The following is a 23,379-nucleotide window of genomic DNA, read 5'->3' on the forward strand; positions in this document are numbered from 1 at the left end:
TCATGGCTTTACTGACCTTCAATCAGAGATATCCCATTCGCGGAACAATAAATCCATAGCCGAGAAATGGAAAGGAAAGGCGGTGGCAGGACCCCTCAGGCCCAACAATACAGGATCCATCTTCCCGAGTTTGGAATCCTCAGGAGGGCTGTCAATACCCAGCTCCGTTAAAATAGCTGGAATAAGCGGTACCAATTCCTCTTTGCGAAAGAGGCATACCACCTTAGGGTCATCACCCTCTGCGGCTTGCGAGCCCCTTGCCACCTGTTGTGGATCAGGATCTGCCTCATCTGCTCCATGTGGGATCTGGGGCTGAGAATCTGGATCCTCGGGATCTGAATCTTGTGTAGAAGAATCAGTACCCCCCTGTGGATCCCCAGTGTGGAGGGGACACTTAGACTCGACAGGACCCGCACCCTTATGAGTCTTAGCCCGCTTGCGATTATGGGACTTTGTCCCTAGAGAGGCAAGTTTCCCCCCTTCCTGCAGCTTCCCTGCTTTTTTTGCTTTAAATGTTTATGCAGGAAAGCAACGAAGGAGGAATCAGAGGAGGAATCAGAAGTCCCCTCAGGACTGTCCTCCGGGGCGGGAGAAGCAGGCTGCACAGATTCACTGTCGTCAGGGAGCCTCGGCTGAGGAGAAAGCTGAGGAGGAAAACACCCCTCCCCCCATGGCTGCCTGAGTAGCAGAGCAGAACAGTGTAAGATGGCCTCTGTTCCCGCGCTTAATTGAAATAGAGCTGTTGCAGGTTGAGCAACCCTGCTGCTACTGAAGAGAATTGCGCTGGCTTGTTTTTCGGCACTTTTGTTTGACTGCACTGCCCCAGAGAACCCCTCTCCCCCCTGGTAAACACTCTGAACACAATCCCACGTGGACCGAGCTGCACACGCGGCCGACCGCGGCATCAGAGGAGCCAGGAACTGACACAAGCCAACAAATAAACACAAAATTCAGCCCCCCTGCCTCCGAGGTAAAAAATGCAGCAAACCCCCCCCCCCCCCCACATCCGCGATGAGAGGGAGAAGAGGAGAGGCAGCCCGACAAAGTGAAAGTAAAAGATGCAAACTTTTTTTTTTTTTTTAAATTTAGACTTGCCTGAAGTGGTCCAGGGTGCTGATCCTTCTGGGTGGAGTGAGCCGGGCTCCCCGGTATCGCACCCACGCTGCCCAAATTTAAGAATAGGGTCCTCAACCCTCGTTGGCAGCTGCCTCAAACCAGCAGGGTATGGCCCTCTCAGGGCCTGCCGACCCTCTGGGAGGCTGACCACAGAAACTCTGTATAGTTTTTTTTTTGTTTTTTTTAAGAAACAATCCCCTAATACCAACCAGGAAAACTATCAACTAAATCTGACTAACTATCTCAAAAATTAATATCCTGACCAGACTGTAGGTTTTGCTGCTGCACCATCTGCTTGGAGACAGAGTAATGCTGCCGGGCTGTAGGTGGCACTCTCCTATATAAGGCGGAGCTTTGTTTAAGACATCTCTGTCTCCATCTGCTGGGGGGGGGGGGGGGGGAGCAAAACCCAGCAGTCTGGACTGATCCGGGTATGTACAGGGAAAAGTCAAACTAAATAGGCCAACCAGGCTGCAGAGATGTTAAAATGCCTGCAGGATGCTATAATATGGGAAAGGGTAATTGCTTACCTTTAATTGCTGTTCTCTGAAGACAGCATTATAATAGAGTAACACAGTTGCATCCAATTACCTTTTATGTCCTTACATAGTAACATAGTAATGATGGCAGAAAAACACCAAAATGGTCCAGCCAGTCTGCCCAGCAAGGTTCCCAAGGTAATAACTGCCGCTCCGTGCCAGTTAAATGAAAATTAGTTCTTACCTGATAATTTTCGTTCCTGTAGTACCACGGATCAGTCCAGACACCTGGGTTGTGACTCCGCACCAGCAGATGGAGACAGAGCAAAACTCGACGGGCTCCCTACATATAGTAAGGTGCCACCCACAGCCCCTCAGTCGAACGTCCTGTCAAAGCAAGATCAAAAAGTCCGACTAACTAACTAGAAAAAACAAAATCCACCGATTCAACACAGCACTCCGGCTGGAATCGGAAACATCAGAACCAGCAACAAAACACAACGGCCAGTTCCGAAAGAGGAAACAGGGACTCCAAAGGGGAGTCAACAATACTCCAGTGAAACGAGCGGACTCTCCCTCTATTTCTCAGCAACAAGAACACACAGACGGGTGGGAGCCTGGACTGATCCGTGGTACTACAGGAACGAAAATTATCAGGTAAGAACTAATTTTCATTTCCCTGTACGTACCCGGATCAGTCCAGACACCTGGGATGTACCAGAGCCAAACCTCAAGGGCGGGAAGCAGAGAGTCCCGCTCGGAGAACACTCGCCCCAAACCCCCGAGATTCCGCTGCCTGCACATCCAGTCTATAATGTCTGGTAAAAGAATGCAACGACTTCCAAGTCGCTGCCCTACAGATCTCCTGCGTGGACACCTGAGAGACCTCTGCCCAAGACGTGGCTTGCGCCCGAGTCGAGTGAGCGCGAAGCCCCTGAGGTGCCAGCTTGCCATGCAGCAGATACGCTGAGCCAATCGCCTCTTTGAGCCAACGCGCAATAGTGGCCCGCGACGCCGCGGACCCCCTGCGACCCCCCGAGCAGAGCACAAACAGGTGGTCAGAGATCCGGAAAGGATTCGTAACCTCCAGATACCGAAGTAGAATCCTACGCACATCAAGTTTTCGTAAGTCCTTAGACCCCTTGTCTGTCGGATCCACGGTCGAAAACCCCGGGAGATCCACAGACTGATTCAAGTGGAACGAAGATACCACTTTGGGCAAAAAGGACGGAACCGTCCTCAGAGACACCCCTGCTTCCGTAAACCGCAAAAACGGTTCCCGACAAGACAGGGCCTGTAGCTCCGAGACGCGACGAGCGGAAGTGATGGCGACTAGAAACACAGTCTTCAAGGTCAGATCTTTCAGCGTCGCCCGCTTGATCGGCTCGAACGGTGCACCACAAAGAGCTGAAAGCACATAATTCAAATTCCAAGACGGACACGGATTTCGCACCGGCGGACGCAGATGTTTAGCCCCCCGAAGGAAACGCGTTACATCCGGGTGGCAAGCCAGGGACACCCCTTGGACCTTCCCACGAAGACACCCAAGGGCCGCAATCTGAACCTTTAAAGTACTCCAAGACAGCCCCTTCGAGAGGCCCTCTTGAAGAAATGCTAGAACCTCAGGCACTGCCGGTCGAATGGGGTTAACCTCGTGAGAACCACACCAGTCCTCAAAAACCGTCCAGACCCGCATGTAGGTTAAAGAGGTAGACTGTTTTCGAGCTCTCAACAACGTAGTGATCACCGCCTCGGAGTACCCTTTAGTCCTCAAGCGCGCCCTCTCAAAAGCCAAGCCGCGAGACAAAAGTGAGCCGCATCCTCCAAACAGACGGGTCCCTGACGAAGAATGCCGGCGACCCCGTGAAACCGAAGGGGTGGCTCCGCCGCGAGCTGAACGAGATCCGCGAACCACGGCCGTCTGGGCCACTCCGGCGCCACCAAGATCACCGGTCCCGGATGCAACTCTATTCGCCGTAACACCCTTCCGATTAGGGGCCACGGCGGGAAGACATAGAGCAGTACGTCCACGGGCCAAGGGAGGACCAGCGCATCGACCCCCTCGGCTCCCCGCTCTCTCCGTCGGCTGAAGAACCGCGGAGCCTTTGCGTTCTGCACGGTAGCCATCAAGTCCAGGCGGGGTCGGCCCCACCTGGCACAGATCAGACGAAACGCTACCGCCGGTAGCTCCCATTCCCCTGGATCCAGGCGATGCCTGCTGAGGAAGTCCGCCTGTATGTTGTCCACGCCGGCGATGTGGGACGCTGCCAGACTGCTGAGATGGCGCTCCGCCCAGTCCATCAGCTGACTCGCCTCCACCGCCACTTGCTGGCTCTTCGTTCCTCCTTGGCGATTGATATAGGCCACCGTGGTCGCGTTGTCCGACAAGACCCGGACTGCCTGACCCCGAAGCAATGGGAGGAAGGCCCGCAAAGCCAAGGCCACCGCCCGGGTCTCCAACCGGTTGATGGACCACCGGGACTGCCGACTGGACCACCGGCCCTGCACCGAGTGCCCCCCACAGACCGCCCCCCAACCAGAGAGGCTGGCGTCCGTCGTGACCACCGACCAGGTGGGCATGAGGAGCGAGACACCACACGTCAGGTGCCCCGGACAGAGCCACCACTGCATGCTGGCCCGGGCGCGATCCGTGAGGGGCAGGGGCAGGAGAAATTCCTCCGATACCGGCTTCCAGCGGGAAAGTAAGGCTGATTGTAACGGCCGTAGATGGGCGAAAGCCCAGGGAACCAAAGCTAGCGTGGACGCCATGGAACCCAACACCATCAAGTAATCGCGCACTAGCGGACATCGTAGGGACAGAAGGCGTTTCACCTGTCCCTGGAGCTTTACCACTCTCTCCTGAGTGAGCGACACTCGAGCACTCTCCGTGTCGAACAAGGCCCCCAGATACTCCAACCTCTGGGTAGGCTCCAGATGACTCTTGGCCAGGTTGACTACCCAGCCCAGCGACTGCAAGAGCTGTAGGACCCTGGCAATCGCCGCTCTGCACCCCGCTTCGGATTTGGCCCGGATGAGCCAATCGTCCAAGTATGGGTGAACCAGGAGCCCCTCCCTCCGGAGCTGGGCCGCTACCACCACCATCACCTTGGTGAAAGTGCGTGGCGCCGTGGCCAGGCCGAAAGGAAGGGCCCGGAACTGGTAATGCCTGCCGAGGATGCAGAACCGCAGGTACCTGTGATGGTCCGGCTGAATTCCGATGTGTAAGTACGCCTCTGTGAGATCCAGGGACGCCAGAAACTCGCCGGGACGAACCGCCGCCACCACTGAGCGGATCGTCTCCATCTTGAAACTGGGAACACGCAGACACTTGTTGACCCCTTTCAGGTCGAGAATTGGTCGAAAAGCGCCGTCCTTCTTGGGAACCACGAAGTAAATGGAGTATCTTCCTACGCCTCTTTGACTTGGTGGCACTGGAACAATGGCGCCCAGACCTTCCAGGCGCCGAAGGGTCACTCGTACGGCTGCGCGCTTGGCGACCGCCTTGCAGGGAGAGACGAGAAACTTGTCCCACGGCAGGCGTGCAAAATCTAACGCGTAACCGTGTTTTATGACTCCGAGGACCCACTGGTCTGAGGTTATCTTGGTCCATTCCCCGTAAAACTGCCCCAGCCTCGCCCCCACGTTTGGGACGGCGTCCAGAGGCGGATGCGGGGAATGAACCCGTCTCGTTTCATTGTGTCGACTTGGACCCCGATCCCGCCGAGGGTCCCCCCGACCGGTTGAACTTCTTCCCTCGAAAGGACTGGGACCAGGAGGATCTGGACGAACTGGCTCGGTAGGACGGGCCCGTCCCGGATCGCTGCGGCCTCTGACGTCGGTTAGACCGGAACCTGTTCCTGGCCGAGAAGTTAGATCGCGACCGCGGTCTGTCTTCCGGCAGTTTGAAAGCCTTATTCTCGCTGAGGAACTGCATGAGATCATCCAGTTGTTTGCCAAACAGCAACTTCCCTTTAAAGGGTAAGGATCCCAAATGCGCCTTTGACGTACCATCCGCAGACCAGTTACGGAGCCAGAGGAGACGGCGAGCAGAGACCGCCGACACCATAGCCCTGGCCGAAGTTCTCAGCAAATCATGCATTGCATCCGCACTGTAGGCTATCACCGCCTCCAAGTGATCCGCCTGTGAGGCTTCCCCTTCGGACAGACCAGCATTTGCTTGCAAGTTCTGGGCCCACCGAAGGCCCGCCCGTAACGCAAAGTTACTGCAGATAGCCGCTCGGGCTCCCAGAGCGGACACTTCGAAAACTTTTTTAAGTTGCACCTCGAGCTTCCGATCCTGGATGTCTCGAAGCGCCGTGGCCCCCGTGACAGGGATGGTGGATCTCTTGGTGACCGCTGACACCGCCGCATCTACACGAGGGAGGCGCAGTAATTCGAGAACGTCCTCCGGCAGAGGATACAACTTGTCCATGGCCTTGGACACTTTAAGTCCCAATTCCGGGGTATCCCACTCCCGGAACAGTATGTCAGAGGCCGAGAAATGAAACGGGAACGCCACTGCAGGTCCTGCGAGGCCGAGGAGGACCGGATCCATATTTGCGGTCTGACGGACCTCGACCGGTGGAGCTTCAATGCCAATCTCCTCCAGGATCGCTGGTATCAGCGGAGAGAGCTCCTCTCTCTTAAACAAGCGCACGACCTTGGGGTCATCCCCCTCCCCCGCCAGCGTACCTTTTCCGGCGCCTGGCGGTGCAGGGCTCGGGTCATCGGGCCCCTCAGGCCCTCCTGCAGCCCCCGAGACCGAAAGATCCTCATCCGAGGAAGTAGACTCCGTGTCAGACTCCTGAGGGACGCCCCGTGCCGGTCTCTTCCCCTGAGGTGGACCCGGCGAGCTCCTGGGCCGGCCTGCCCGTCTCTTGGAGCGCGGGCGTCCCTTTCCGCCACCTGAAGTTCCTCCGGAGCTGCGTCGCGACTTCTTATATTTTGCCAATTTTTTTAACAACATAGCAAAATCATCGGAAAAGGAATCCTCCGAGTCGGAGGGTCCCTCCCCCGAGGATGGCTGTTCAGCTTGTAGGGCCTCCCGGGGTTCCCCCCCCGCGGCCCGCGGCTGAGGAGAGAGCGGAGGCGGCTGGCCGCCATTATCCAACACCCTCCTCGTGGCCGCTCGAACTGTATCCAAAATGGCCGCCGTTCCCGCGCTGAGTGGGAACGGATCAGGGCCAGCAGCAACAGCACCCCCGGCGCGCGGCGGCGAACGGGACGAGCGGGAACGGCCGCTACGACCTCCCCCCGACGGTCCCTCGCCCCCGGCAAGACACCCAGAGCAAACGCCATCGCGCGAAACGCGCGTGCGCGCCGACCCGCACGCGCGGCAGGCCGAGCCGACCGGCATCGCGGGCACTGCAAGAAAATAAAATCGCCGCAGGAAACACGAAGCACGGGTCCCCCCCTCCCGAACGAGCTGCCGAGAAGAAAAGGGAGAGCCGGCGCGAAACAAAAAACAAGCTAAACTTTTTTTTTTTTTTTTTTTTACTACTCAGCCGCTGTCGCTGTCCAGGTGCTGATGTTCCCGCTCCACCGGGGTGAGTGAACCGGGCTCCCCGGTGTCACCCCGACACTGCTGCCTGGCAAGGCTGGGTCCGCGACCCACAGCAGCGGGCTCAACCAGGGGGGGATAGTCCCCTCAGGACCTTCCCAAACCCCCCTGGGAGACAACGCCGACGGGAGCTTCTCCTGCTAAAATAAAAAAACCTGTTCTTCCTCTCTTCTATCCTATTTATTTATCTTTTTTTTTTTTTTTTTTTTTAACTAACTAAAACCCCGCAGAGTACAGAGACTGTGGGTGGACCTGCCCCATCTGCTGGAGACAGAGTAAGACTGAGGGGCTGTGGGTGGCACCTTACTATATGTAGGGAGCCCGTCGAGTTTTGCTCTGTCTCCATCTGCTGGTGCGGAGTCACAACCCAGGTGTCTGGACTGATCCGGGTACGTACAGGGAAGCTTTTTTATTTATTCCCATTCTCTAGCCTTTTAGGGATCCACAGTGTTTATCCCATGCCCCTTTGAAATCCTTTACTGCTTTAGTCTTCACTACTTCCTCCGGAAGGGTATTCCAGGCATCCACCCCCACTCAGTGAAGAAATATTTCCTGACATTGGTTCTAAGTCTTCCTCCCTGGAGTTTCAAATCATGACCCCTAGTTCTACTAAATTGTTTACAATGGAAAAGGTTTTTTGACTATCATGGATCATTAAAACATTTCAAGTATCTGAAGGTCTGTATCATATCACCCCTGCTCCTCTTCTCCTCCAGGGTATACATATTCAGGTTCTTCAACCTTTCCTCATAAGTCATTCGATGGAGATCACCCACCATTTTGTTTGCCCTTCTCTGGACCGCCTCCATCCTGTCTCTGTCTCCTTTGAGATACGGCCTCCAGAACTGAATACAGTACTCCAGGTGAGGCCTCACCAAGGACCTGTACAAGGGGATTAACACTTTCCTTTTCTTACTAGATATTCCTCTCTATGCAGCCCAGCATTCTTCTGGCTTTGCCTATTTGCTTCCAAGAGCTTCTCTAAAGCTCTAGAACTTTCAGAAGTGTGCGCTATTAGATTGTTACAGCTGCAGAAAAACAACCATACTCTATTCTTTCCTTTGGACCCAGTAGTTTCCTCCTGTTCCTTTGGGTTTCTACTTTGATCAGAACCAGCCTCTTAAGCTATTGTACAGTAACTTCTCATTTACAACTAATAAAGGATTTTTCCCCTATTTTATTCCACCCTCAAATCACTTAGCCCAGTTCAGTGACAATCCTCAACAAGAGGCCAAGCACCAGGGCACCAACCAGAGCCTGTAATCATGGGTCCGCTCACTAAGTATGGCCACTGTACAACAACTAAGACTCCCTTTTCCAATTATTTTTTGATGCTAGCGTTTAACCTGGGTTCTGCAGATCCCAAGGGTTCCCTGGTGCTGCTGGCCATGTTTCCATAACAGCTGTTTCCTTCCCTCATCACGTGGCTCTCGGTGAGTTTGAGCCACATGGTGCCTAAATTCCTGTGCTCTTCTCACTAGATTGTGAGAACTGTGCAGGAATTAGGGAGCAGCACAGCTCAAATCACTGAGAGCCATGATGAATCAAAAGAGCACAGTTGCTCTAGGGGCAGCAATGGTCAGAAGCTGATCGAAGAATGACAAATTGGTGGGGGAGGAGTGGGCCAGATTATTGGGGTGGGGATAAGCTGGTAGAGGCAGACTGAGGGGTGATTGAAGCTGGGGCCAATGAGGGAGGAGGCACAGAGGGGATGCTTGAGGATGGGGAGGCACTGAATAGGAATGACAGACTGTGAGAGGGGGCATAGAGAGGAATAATTAAGGCTGGGGAAGCACTGAAGGTGGATGACTGAGGCATGTGTGGGGAGAATCTTTAGAGACTTCATTCTGAGGTAGACCCCACCCCTGCTCCAGATTCCAAGGACTCTTCCCTCTCTCTATGTGGGTTACTTAATCTAGGAAAAACTGAAAACTACTGTGATCTCAAATATGAAAAAAAAACCCTCCCAAAAAGAAAAGGTGAATGGGTTGTGTGACTACCACAGTGCAGTCTTAAGAAAGCAACACTTTCTAATAACTAATCACATTTTCTTCTATGATGACAATACCAGGGAGTGCTATGGCTTAGTGGGTAGTGCAATGCAGTGTGGGAGCTCTAGATTTCGATTCCCTGGTTGGCGAGGTCAGTCTGGCCTGGATGCAACATGAAGGTAATGTACTCAGGCCTGAGAAGAGTGGAGGGAGAAAAGATGTTATGGATGTGCCTCAAAAGAGATGTCCCTCCAATCTTGGGGCTAGTGAGGGGTCACCGGGACTACCTATGCAGCTTGATAAGGGAGGTTTAAAAAAACAAATTTGAAGAAAACCATGGCGACAGCCAGAGGACAGACTGAGTGTATGTTTACCAGGTTGAGGAAGATCATCTAACCAGTGGCCCCTGGCCAAGGCCTGTTGTGATGGCTAAGGTGGTTGGGAGGAGGGCATATGGTAAAAAATAGAGAAAATCCTTCAGTATTTGCAAATGAAATAGAATAGCATTATACTCCCAGTAAATACATTTTTTTTTTAACTAGAACCAGAACATGGTCTGACCTCTTCTGTGCTAAAAACATCCCTGCCACCCTCCTCCAGATATTTCTTGATTTTTTTTTTTGTTTTATTTTTTTGTTGTTCAAGTATTACTTTTTTGTTATCCAAACTATCATTTTTACTTAGTTTCATGAACATTTTTTCAATCATCCACTGTGATATATAAACCAAACCTTTAAAGCCACAATAAACTATAGCAGTAAACAGAGAAGTACAGTCTTAGCTCATCAAAAATAAAAATAGTATTCAGTAGCAGGATAGAAATAATAACTTTATATAAGTAACACTTCCTGAGAAGATGCTTATTTATTTAAATTTGTCAATTAGGAAACTCACAAAAAGCAATATTTCAACTTGATAAAGGTGGGCAGCAGGGGCAAGGCAGAGACCCAAGCAATCTAAGCATTTATTAGCCTTAGAAAGGCTCTTAGCTCTACCCAATTATTTTGCTGATTTTCATTTAACAAACTCTGGATAAATGGAAATTGAGGATAGGTTGCATTTTGCATTCTGAGAAAGAATAATGATTTAACATAAACTAATATAATCCAAGTAAAACAACCAGGTGCGGTCAGCATATTTAAGATTCTGCTCTTACAATTTATTTCATTGGCTTCACTGTTCATTTTATGTTAATTGTATTCATTATTTTAGCTCAGCTAAAAATACACACATTTATACAATGCCCTCGATCAGGGGAGGGGAATCTTTTGTAGATGAGTCAGGGTTCAGGATAAGTCAAGCTGAAAGCCAGTTAGAGCAGAGCATAGCAAGAGTTCTACCACAATCAATTGTTTCCAAGGTGTGTGGGGGGAAAGAGGTCTTGCCTTGGGCCAATTAGACTGAGCTGCAGGCCAGAGGCTCCCACCACTACTCTAGACTATGCTTGTAGAACTAAATAAAGATGAATTCACTTTAACCACCAAACAACAAATACATTACCTGAAGAACTTTAGCCAGTAAGGTCAGCACTGCCATTTTACTTTCAGGAGCAGAATCCTTATCCCACCAGCTGTCAAGATTTTTCCAGTTCTGAAGTACTGTGGTCACCATCTTAGCACCTTGTTGCTTTCGTACAGTGCGGTCTCTAAAACTCTGATCCAACATTCCATTCAAAATAGTACCCACCTTTAAAGAAGAGAGGTAACACTGAAGTTGATACAGCAAAGTTGCTTACTTGTAACAGGTATTCTCCAAGGACAGAAGGATGTCAGCCCACACAAGGAACTTATATTGCTTCTGGGCGACTGCACCTTTACTGTGTGCATTCTGTTGCCCCATCTCAAGACATAGTGGAACTAGAAAAGGTGCAGAAGAGGATGACAAAAATGATAAAGGGAATGAAAATAATCCCCCCTATGATGAAAGGCTACGTGGCTAGGGCTCTTCAGCATGGAAAAGGATGGCTAGGGACGAGATATGACAGAAGTTTAAAAATCATGATTGGGATGGAAAGGATACAAATACCGAAACTAACCACCTGCAGAATTAAAACACATCGCAGAGTACTTTTTCACTCGGCACACTATCAGGATGTGGAATTTGTTGCCAGAGGATGTGGTCAAGGTGACTAACACAGCAGGGTTTAAAAGAGCTTTGGACAAGTTCCTGGAAGTAAAGTCTATAACCCATTAGCCAGGTAGACTAAAGCAAGCTATTGCTATTCCTGGGAGTAAGTAACAGGAAACAGATCTACTTTATGGGATCTGCTTGGGTACTTGTGACCCAGACTGGACAGTGTTGGAGAGAGGATGCTGGCTTCTATGGTTCTTGCTCTGATCCAGCATGGCATTTCTTATATTCTTAATACTGGTAGAATAAAAATATTCAGTCACTTCCACATCTGAGTATTTTCCTAAATCTCAGCGCACAAAAATTAAAAGTACAAAAAATATATGTGTTTCTTACTTTACAGTTCAGAACAGCAGGTGGCAGAATTTTTTTTTTCTCCTCTACTGCCATGCCCTGAACCCGAATCATGAGAACATAAGATTTGCCATGTTGGGTCAGAAAAAAAAAAAAAAGTCCATCAAACCCAGTATCCTGTTTCCAAAAGTGGCCAACCTGGATGTAGGGGATGCACCAGCATCTGGTCCACCAGACTTGCTTCTGTGCAGAGACTTCTAGTGACTAGTGGGTATGGCAGTAACTCACTAGTGCAAATGCAGTCATTTGGTCATGACCTAAGCTGCCTTCCCTTCTTTGCTCCTGACTACAACTTTTAGTAATAGCACTCTCTCTCTCTCTGGTTACCCACATCTTCACTACTCAACTTCACTCCCATATGTTTTAAAGTATGAGGCTTGCAAACATGTTGTTAATACTTTCTCCCAATCATAAAACAAACAACTCGAATATACCAGAAAGGAAAATTGGTTCTTACCTACTAACTTTTGTTCCTGGATTACCAGGAATCAGTTCAGACTCCTGGGTTTTGCCTCCCTGCCATCAGTTGGAGACAGAGAAAAGTTTCACTGAAAAGTTTCATAGCCATATAACAGTGATTCACCTGCAGTCCCTCACCATGGAAGTTTGTTCCAAGAAACCAAAGCAGAAGAGCATTGAATTCGCTCACAGCTCTGTATTATATACAAACTATCAGTACGAGTGGACTCTCCCCCCCGCCCCCCATGGGTGGGTCTCTGGCCTGATCTGTAGTATTCCAGGAATTTAAATGAGCAGGTAAGAAGCAATTTTCCTTAACTGTTCATACCACAGATCAGTCCAGATTACTGGGATGTACCTAAGTTCCCTTAATCAGGGTGGGACCTTGAGAATCATGCTCTTAGAACACACAGAATCTGAAGCCTGAACATCCAACCGATGTCTGGCGAAAGTGGGTACTTGCCAGGTTCTTGTGGCTTGGTTTGGCCTCTGTTGGAAACAGGATACTGGGCTTGATGGACCCTTGGTCTGACCAAGCATGGCAATTTCTTATGTTCTTAAGTGTGCAACAACTTCCAAGTAGTCACCCTGCAAATCTCTTGCAGGGACACCTGTTGGGATTCGGCCTAAGGAGTCCTTCTGAGAATGAGTCAAGTGAGCCCTCAACCCCTCAGGCACCGGATGACCTTTAAAAATATAAGCCGAACCAATTGTCTCTTTTAGCAAGCACTCAATCATAGATTTGACACCTTACACCCTACTTCTTTGCACCATTCCACAGCACAAAGAGGTGATACTAATTATTAGTAACATTAAGATACCTCAATATTGTCCAAACATACAAGATCCAAAAGTTTGTTGAATGAGGAGCTGATAAATCCATATCCAGAAAAGCCGGAAGTTCCACAGTTTGACTAAGATGGAACGCAGAAACAACCTTTGGCAGAAAAGAAGGTACCATGTTTAACGATACCCCAAGACTCCTTCGGGTTGAGATCCTTTTTTGCAGATTTCAAAAACTAAAGTTCTGAGATTCTCCTGGCTGAACAAATAGTCACCAGAAAAACCACCTTCAGAGTTAAATCCTTTATGGTTGCCCTCTTCAGTGGTTCAAATGGAGCCTCACACATTCCTCTAAGCACCAGATTAAGGTTCCAAGAAGGACAGATCTTTTTCACCAGACCCCGCAAATTCTTCACGCCATGAAGACAACGCATCACATCCGGATGCACAAACAGAGGATATCCTTGCATCTTACCCTAAAGACAGATCAACACTACCACCTGCACTCACAGACCCTTAACCAAACCCTCCTGCAAAAAGACCAAAATATGCAATATCTCAGCCTGAATAGGCTGCACCCCCCTTAATGGTACACCAGGACTCAAACACCCTCCAAATCCTCACATATGCTAAGTTCTCCGAGATAGGGCTCCATCCAGTGACATCACCCATATGTGAGGACTACCATCCTGTTTGTCCTGGGAGAATTAAGTAAAATCTAATTAGTCTGCCTTAGACCAAAGATTCAGCTGCCATATCTTAATTATCTAATTTGTTCAGCTTCCAACTCCTTAATTCTTGGGTTGCTTTGCATTGGCCCATTAGGTTAGAGAAAAAGGATTTTTTTTAAACAAACCAAACTAACTAGCAGCTTTTGTAGGGTTCAAGCAGGCTAGAATACTTAGACTAAACAAGAAGTTTCTTCCAGCAGATAATTAATAATTCTCTGTTAGCTTTAACATTCTGGAGTAGTGCTCATGAACCAAAGTTTCTCTTAGCAGACAATTACTCAACAACAAAAAAGCCTGAACAGTTTCAGTACTTTCCCGCTGTGTCCTGTTAGAGTTTAGGTAGCCGGGGGAGGGAACAAACTAAAACTTTCTAGTGATTTAAATCCCTGCTACACTTTCTCTCGAGTTCAGAAATAGGTTTTGCAGTTGTAGCATTTACCTCAAATTTGCTGCTACTACTATGTTCACTTATAGTTTAGATTACTGCAGCAAAACACTAACACTTACTAAGGGAGTCCAATAATCCTCCATTCATAAACTGCCCAGTGTTGCTCCACTAGACTTAACCTCATGTTCTATTGCTTTTAAACATGGCTTAAAGACTTGTGCACAGATCCTTTTGGCTTTTCCATAAAGTCAGTCTTTTCCTGTTTAATTATGGCATTCAATTTAACTTTTAGTGGTGATTTGTCCAGTCAGCCTCAGGGTCTTCCTCTGTTGAAACTTCCTCCATAGCTGAGGTTAGTAGGAGCTTTCTCACGCCATCTCACTGCCTGCTCCCCTTGCTACTGCAAAAGCCTCTCTCTTATATACAACTGAATACGCTAACAATTAGGTGTTACTAGCCCCACTCAATACTGATTCTCCCTGCTGGCTCTCTGCCAGAAGTCAGTAGTCAGGGTGGCTTGGAAATGTAGTCCTAAACAGAAGCCATCTTGATTCCTCAACTCCTTTATTCTCAGCCAGAGAAAACAAAAATAGCTGCTTGTCAAGTTCCAATTCTTTTCCTGAGCAAGAACTTCTACTAATCCATCACGTCAGGTCACTAGGTGGTACCCAGAAGACTGCATATACTAGGTCCATTACTTGTTGCTTATCCCCCCCCTCCCCCCAGGGATAAGCAGTGACTTTCCTAAGTCTACCTGGCTAATTATTCATGGATTTTTTTCCTCCAGGAACTTGTTCAAGCCCCTTTTAAACCCAGCTGTGTTAACCACATCTTCCAGCAACAAATTCTGCAGCTTGATTTTGCACTGAGTGAAAAAATCTTGCTCTTCAATTTGTTTCATGGAATGCATACTAGTCTTAAATCTAGGGTTGCCAACTTTTCTATACAGTAGGATCAGACACTTTTGGGGGGGGGGGCGGAAGGCTTGCCGAATGCAGTTGCCCCCTCCCCCCACCTTTTTCCTTTTCAAATCAAGGATTGATTTTTTTTCCTAGGCAGATTCTGCCTGCCTGTCTTTGGGGCTCGGTTCGACTCTCCTCTTTCTCTGTGACCCCCAGGAGGATAGCATGAAGTAGCAACAAGTGCGGCACAGCTATGGGAGAAGCTGAGAAGGAGAAGAGATAAAAACCGAGCCCCAAAGACAGACAGGAGCGTTACCAGGCTGCCACCACTGATTGGCCCCTGGCCTTGCCTGACCAAGGTTTTACAGTATCCAGTTACCTTTGTAATAGGATACTGTAAAACAGGCTGCAAAATCGAGCAGTTGGTCACCCTACTTAATACTAGTGAAAAAGGTGAGTTACGGTTTATTTAGCTATTCCATCTCATTCATGATTTTATAAATCACTAACATAACCCTTTCTCCAAGTTGAAGACCCCTAACTTGTTCAGTCTCTTCATAAGGAAGCCATTCTATCCTCTATCTTGTTGTTGCCCTTTTCTGTACCTTTTCTGTACCTTTTCTAGTTCCGCTATATCTTTTCTGAAATGAGATGCACACAATACTCAAAAAGTGTGGAGGAACCTTGGATTGAAGATCACAAATGAAACAGAGGCTGATATTCAGAAGCCATTTAGACGGATAACTGAAAAGTTATCAGTCTAAATAGTAAAGCAGCAATATTAAAGCCGTATTGTGGCTAAATTCTAGCCGCACAATGAGTTACATGGCTAGAATTTAGCCTCATAAATCAGGAGCAGTCCAAGGGCAGGCAGGAGGCGTTTTGGAGCAGGCCAGAGTTAGCCACATAAGTTATGTGGCTAACTCTGGTTGTGCCGTAGAGCTATCCTAAAATTAGCCGGATATACTTATACGGCTAAGATAGCTGTGCATATTCAGCGACAGACACAGCACTGACTATTCCTGATAAGTTAGCCAGATAACTATATCCGGTTAACTGAACTAACTGCTCCATGGCTGAATATCTAATGCTTGCCCTTGTTCTATGGCAATAAAAAAAAAAAGTTACACTTAAGCAATGTATTTTACTATTATATTAGTGGTTAAGACCAGCACCTCTCATGCCTTTATTATTCTGGGTGTTCATTTCTAAGGCCTATTTTCTTCTCATGTAGCACATGATTCAAGTCTCCAAAATCAACTTCACGTATACCAGGGCCTTATCAGTCCTGTATGGGAACTCTAGACCAAAACATGAGATCAGCTATTTTCACAAGGAGGACCAAAGAAAAGCACTTTTCCTGTTCTCTAACATGATCCTGGTCTTTTTCCCACTCTAAGAGGCCGATGCAATATTGGCGCACGTAAAACGGGCTCTCATGTTTGGGCGCCAGGTTTCCTAACGTGTGTTGATCTACCTCTCTCCCAGGCGCCCGATTTAGGGGCTGATGCAATATCATGCACACCGGCTAGCTCACAGTTTAACATGCAATTTGATACGTATTTTGGATGCACGTCCATAACCCCCAATGCAATATGGGGACTAGCGCATTCAAATCACCTCATACCTAATAGAGCTCATCACATGTAAATTCCATGAAATGAGGCTAATTAGCTAATCCTCACGATACAAAAAGTTTCCCACATGGCCAATGAGCTCATTGCAACACAGCAAATTTTACCCCAGCCCGGGGCTGGCATAAAGGTATGCCACGCTCAAGGGTGCCTTGAAAAAAATAAGAAAAATCCTAATTTCTGTGATTCCTCCTAATAGTATCATCACGATACTAAGCAGGATGAACCAAGGAAAGCAGATTTAGTGAAAAAAAAAAAATCAATAAATAAAAAAAAAATTGAAAAAAATTTCTGTACGCCCAATATGCACACACAAGAAACACTGTCCAAGCCGTGTATCTTCTGCATGTGTATGCCGGTAGCAAGAAAAAATGGATGCATCTAGATTGAATGTCCGTTTTTCCAACCCGCACTGACCGCTACCTCTCCTGTGCGCCTGATGCCAAGGAGGCACTAGGGACACACGATTTTCCCCTAGTGCCTCCTTTTTGCATGACCCCTAATTTAAATATTGCATCGTGTATCCTTAATATTTAAATGGGCTGCTGCAGTAAAAAGGAGGTACTAGGGGAAATTTGTGCATCCCTAGTGCTTTCTTGTATTGAGCACCCAGAAGAGGTGGCTTTCAGTGCGGGCTAGGAAAATGGACACTCGTTAATTGAGTGTCGTTTCCTAACCTGACAGCTGGTAAAATTTTTATTTTTTGTTCCCCCACTTACTCTTTTTTTCGGTTCCTCTGACTTAGTATCACCATGATATTAAGCTGGAGGAACTACAGAAAGCAGTATTTTCTGCTTCTCTGTTAACTTTAGGAGCTAATCAAGAATTAACATCTGCTCTCAGGCATTAATTTTTGACATTGGGTGCACTTTTTTTTTTTGCATAGGTGGGTAATAGCTAATAGCCTCATTAACATGAATTTACATGTGATAAGTGCTATTAGCTATGCACTGGTTTGGACATGTTTTGTATGCGCTAATCCCTTTATTGCATAAGGGGTTATGGACATGCGTAAAGCGTGTGTAAAGCATGCGCTCAGCTAAGCACACTATATTGCATCAGCCTGTAAATCAGGCATGCACTGCACCAACCTCCTGTGGTTGCAAAATTCAGTTGGAAGTCTCCTCTAATGCTACATCTTATACAACCAATCAGCAAGTGTCCATGCCATTAACTTCTTCCAGGAGGAGCAAGCAATGCCTTCACACAATTACTGACCAGGACATACACATGGACCAAAATATATGTATGGAAATTTACTACATGCTCTTCATGGTCAGGAGTTCACCTGATATTTGATTTATTAAAATGACACCCTTATATGTACAGGTTCTGTACAAAACATTGTGTACATATTAGATAACACCACATACCATTTTGGGATTGTCAACAGAAGATTTCATGAGTTGCAGTATGGCAGTGTCTAAGCTTTTCAGCAATTCCGCATTGATGGTTTCTGAAAACAGTCTGTAGAAATATTCTCCATGGGAGAAGTTTATTAAATTTCTCTGTGACATTCCGGAAAGCGGCACAGATAACATCACTGTATTTAACAAGAGACTCACCAACTCTTCGCACTGTGGGAACAGACATAACATAGTAGATGCAGATAAATATCAATTGGCCCATCCAGCCTGCCCAATTTTCTACTTCCATTTATACTGATAGCTGTATCCAAAGAAAGCTCCAAGCAGTTTATAGCATTAGATAAACATACAATAAAATATATCATCTTCCTCTCTGGTTCTCTGTTACCTTGTTTCTCATCGTCTCCTGGAGGCACAGCTATCCCAGTTGTGCTTTAGGATTGCCGCAGCGAATATGCATGAGATAGATTTGCATACCCAGGTGTCCAATGTATGCAAATCTATCTCATGCATATTCATTATAAATATTCTGAAAATCTGACTGATTAGATGTGCTTCCAGGAGAGGGTTGGGAAACACTGTTCTAATACTTTAGGTAAATGAATATACAAATTCCTATATTTAAACCAACACTAGCTCCACCTATGTCTTTTATCCACTCTCAAACCCTGTTCTTAATGTTGCCCTCTATATCTATCCCATGAAGATTTAAATCCTGTTAAGGTGCTGGCCCTCCAGCACCTCTGCTGGTAGGTTATTTCAAGCCTTGTCATCTTCCTTTTTTGTTTCCTGCAAGTCCCACATGTAATGCAACACCCTCGCATTTTTGCAAGTTCAACGCAGCTGACCTTTGGCTTCCCTCCCAACACACCAGAATTCCATAACTTAATATACACTCACGTTCCTTTCCTCATTTCTTCTGTCTCACCACTATGCTCTGTGTCTATCCCAAGAAATTTTAAATTTTGTCACAGTTTTGGGTACTAATACTGTCTGTGCTGGTGGGCTATTCCAGGCATCTGGGCACATACTGTTAAAGCAGTTTCAATCAAGTTTTATATAAACTAAAATGTAAAAGGATGGTCTAGGTGTGAGAAACTAAGTTAAAGGTCATGCAATGTGACATCAGATCACTTCCTACAACCAAATCACTACTGTGTTCCAACTCAACATACAATATTGGTTACTTACCTAACAGCAAGTCAAAAGTCAGAAGGTGAAATGTTTTGTCTACTACACATGTATCATAAAAATATGCTTGTATCCTCAACAGTTCAGAAAGATTAAGTTTGAGATCTATACAGCTAACACTGGAAGGATATAAAATGGATCCCAAAATTAAATTTTATATTTTATCTTTAATTTTGCCACTAGAAAGTGACTGCCGCTTTAAGATCAGAGCATTTTCTTTACTTCTATTTATCCAATCACAAGGAAAATGTCTCTACCAGAGAATATTAAGTTCAGCCTCATAATAGACTCATCTACCAATCCAATATGAGGAGTCTCAATTTATATAGTATAATTTAATTTAACTTAAAAGAAAATCTAAAAGCCATTGACTCAGTAAGGCAGGGTTGAGGGAGTTTTCCACTTTAATAAAATTCTTATTGAAAGTGAAATTAAAACATATATCAAGAACAGCTTTGAACTTTACTGCCCATCCCTTAATTATTTGATCTTTTTACTAGTTTGCCAATTAAAGGTCTACCAATAAAAATAAATGAATAAATATTGAGAAATATTATTTACCAATATTTGATAACTTGTCTTTCCTTCAATACATCAAGGCAGGGTACAACAATAAGTAAAAATAAAACAAGCAATACTAAAATAAAAATCACGAATATTATATAACAAACAAAAACATAAAAAAAATTGCAATTCTGCATCCTCAGCTCAATCCCACTGCTTTAAAAATGTACCACATTGAAGAGTTCGACTCGGGAAAGCTTGACCAAAATGCCATGCTTTGGCTTTCCCTAAAGTGCGCAGAATTTGTCTTGCTTCTTAATTCATGTAAAACTGAATTCCAAAACAATGGCGTTAAACAGTTAAATATTGTGCATCCTTTGTTGGATATTTTAGCAACAGAGGGCACCATTAACAAAGACTGATGTGAGAATCAAAGCAACCTGAGAGGCTCAAGCAATCAACTGGTTATTCTCAATCTAAACCCCAAGAGCTGTAGTAAATTTTTAGCAAAACCTCAATGTACTTGTCACTACAGTGAAAAAAAAACAAGTGATATGGATTAAATCCACAGTATTTTCAGATGCCTTCTTACTTGTCCTCCTAAATCAAAGGCCAGCTGGAGCAGTCCATCAGCAAGTCGCTTACTGCTGATGTCCAGTGATGGAAGCGATTTCCTTTCATCTCCTCGTGCAATGCCTTTGTATACAACTGAAAGAAGCTTTGAGCCAACTGTGCACTGGAGACTTACAGCCTGAAAAATAAAATCAACTCATAGCAAATTTCACTTTTTAAATTGTGAGATTATAGTAAATAAAATATAAAATACAATTATATCCTCATCTCCCAAAAACAATCTCTCCACAATTTCCCAAAGTGCTTTTCATGATACTACAGCTAAATTTCTCATAATAATCTTGAAATCTTAATCAACATTTTTCTATCTGTAATATACTTTTCTAAATTAACTGGAAGTAACACAATTCTTCTTTTTATTCCAATAAGAACAAAGGACTTGCCATATGGGTTAGTCCAAAGATCCATCAAGCCCAGTATCCTGTTTCCAATAGTGGCCAATCCAAATCACAAGTACCTGGCAGCACAGTCCCCAATAAGCTGAGCATATAAGCAATTGCTCATACATTTCAGAGCATTGCTCACATACATTTTCCTTTGTGCTATATACAGAAATGGAATGTTAATACTAGTGCTAAAAAATGTTGGTTTAAAAACAATTGTTGCTCACATAAAAAAAAAAAATGTGCACACACCTAGTCATTCCTTGGAGTGAGCAGGATCCCAAGGTTTAGAGAGATTTCAAGTTGCTTATCTCAGGGACAAGCAGTGGATTTCTGTAACTCCACCTTAATGGTTTAAGACTTTTCCTCCAGGAACTTGTCCAAATCTTTTTTTAAATGCAGCTACACTAATAGCTTTCACCACATCCTCTGGCAATGAATTTCAGAGCTTAATTATGAATTGAGTAAAAAAATATTTTCTTTTATTAGTTTTAAATATAACACCTAGTAACTTCATTGTGTTCCCTGGTGTTTGTACTCTTTGAAAGTAAACAACCCATTAATGTTTACTCATTCCACTCCACCCATTAATTTAAAGACCCCTATCATATCTCCACTCAGCGGTCTCTTCTCCAAGCTGAAGGAGTCCTAAATGCTTTAGTCTTTTCTTAGGGGAATCATTCCATCCCCTTTATCATTTTCATTGCCCTTCTCTGTACCTTTTCTAATTCTGCTATATCTTTTTTTGAAATGTTGTGACCGGAACTGCACACAGTATTCAAGATGAGGTTGCACCATGGAGCAATAAAAAGGCATTATGATATTCTCTGTTTTGTTCTCCATTCCTTTACTAATAATAATTAGCATTCTATTTGCTTTCTTGACTGTTGCTGCACACTCAGCAGAAGATTTCAATGTATTATCAAGGACGACGCCTAAATCCTTTTCCTGAATAGTGACTCCTAATGTGGAAGCTTGCATTGTGTAGCTATAATTTGGGTTACTCTTCCCTAAGTGTATCACTTCGCACTTGCCCACATTAAATTTCATCTGCCATTTGCATGCCCATAAGCAATCAGTTAGTACTTTCAGTGAAGTGGGTTTGTGGTCAACATCTACAGTAGATTTTACTTTTATCTTACACCTTAATAAGTAATACATCTTAACTGGTTTTTTTTTTAGTATGTTTCCTTAATGATGCAAGCAATAGCACTAAGTATTTGCCACGTAGAAATTTACCTGAGATTGTAGTACTGAATTCAATAGGCCAGCTTTATGTAGCTGCTTGCAGGCAGACAAGGTAGATTCTATTCTAGCATGATAATTTCTAGCATCTTGGTTATACAGATCAACATCACAAAGCTCTTTAATCCTGACAACATACAAGAGAGACAAAACAGAAAATATATTCCTGGTTATGTGGTCAATATAATAAAATCAAACAACCTGTTGCCTCTATAAAGTTTTTGGGCTTCGGGTGGGGTAGAGAGTGTGGAGTATGGTTTACAGTGGGTGCGGGTAGATAGAGGGTGGGGAGGAAGGGCAGCATTTGAACATTTTAACACAGGGAAAGAGGGCTTTGGGAGATCTGCGAGCCCCACCTAACAAATTTTCCTCTTTGGTGGGAGCTTGGTTAGGTTGGCAGTTGGCAATGCTCAGAATGTTGGGGCCAATTTGAACATATTGAGGAAGGGGGGTGGAAACCGGGACGCTGGCCCACAAGTGACTATTTTAAAATTTTGACAGCACTATTTAACCGGATATCTTTCAAGATATCCAGCTAGTAGCAAATTATTTAGCCACACAAGGCCGGTAATTTAAAACCCTACCTGGCTATATTCAAACATAGATGGTTAGGTTTTGAAGTTATCTGGCTACACGTAGCTTAATAAGTTTAGGGAAGTACATCCAGCAGGACGTTCGTCTCCTGAACAAATTATCCAGTTACTTTTAGTTGGATAACTTGTCTGCTCCCAGGCTTATTGAATATTGGCCTCATGATTTTCAAAAGGTCAAAAGTCAAAGGAAAATTGATCCTTACCTGCTAATTTTCGTTCCTGTAGTACCACGCATCAGTCCAGACAGTGGGTTGAGCTTCCTGTCCAGCAGATGGAGACAGACAAAAACTGAAAGGGTTTCCTATATCAGGACAGAGCCTACCCTGCATTCCTTCAGTATAAACATTATCAAAGCAGATAAATAGAAATATAACCAATCGAAGATCAAGCAAGCAACAAGGAGGAACTGATAATTCAAACAATTTGAAACAATTCGAAAAACTCTGTTTATAAACATACACTCTTACATATATATCCATATTCATCTAGGAGATGCTTCCAGTGCCTTAAAATTATGATAGAAAGTCGAGGCATCCAATAACAGCAAAGAAAAGAACTTCGAGCGGGCATACCAGACAGTAATGGGAGGAAGTCTGGGCTGATCCGTGGTACTACAGGAACAAAAATTAGCAGGTAAGGACAAATTTTCCTTTCCCTGTACATACCCTGATTAGTCCAGACAGTGGGATGTACCAAAGCTTCCTTAAACAGGGTGGGACTGAGACAGTCCCACTCGAAGCACTTGCCTCCCAAAGGAGCCAAAAACTGGCGCCTGTACATCAAGGCGATAATGATGAGCAAATTTGTGCAGAAACTTCCATGTAGCTGCTCTGCAAATTTACTGCGGAGAGACAGACTGACTCTCCATCCAAGAAGTAGACTGAATGGAAAGAATGGGCCTTTAAGCCCTCCGGAACTGCCCGGCCCCCAACAGAC

At 45.8% G+C, this 23,379-nt stretch overlaps 1 protein-coding gene across 2 annotated transcripts in view; it reads right to left on the reverse strand.

The window, feature by feature from the left end:
* PRKDC (protein kinase, DNA-activated, catalytic subunit) overlaps positions 1 to 23,379 on the reverse strand; it is a 683,602-nt gene that overhangs the window by 350,511 nt on the left and 309,712 nt on the right. For both annotated transcript variants that reach the window (XM_029591248.1, XM_029591249.1), the window contains exons 34-37: positions 21,845 to 21,977; positions 20,182 to 20,340; positions 17,901 to 18,104; positions 10,647 to 10,832 (exon numbers count right to left, since the gene is read on the reverse strand). In XM_029591248.1, coding sequence (XP_029447108.1) covers positions 10,647 to 10,832; positions 17,901 to 18,104; positions 20,182 to 20,340; positions 21,845 to 21,977 — 682 coding nt within the window. The remainder of the gene's footprint in view (positions 1 to 10,646; positions 10,833 to 17,900; positions 18,105 to 20,181; positions 20,341 to 21,844; positions 21,978 to 23,379) is intronic.

The sequence above is a fragment of the Rhinatrema bivittatum genome, chromosome 2 (genome assembly GCF_901001135.1).
Source record: "Rhinatrema bivittatum chromosome 2, aRhiBiv1.1, whole genome shotgun sequence".
In the NCBI taxonomy this organism is placed as follows: domain Eukaryota; kingdom Metazoa; phylum Chordata; class Amphibia; order Gymnophiona; family Rhinatrematidae; genus Rhinatrema; species Rhinatrema bivittatum.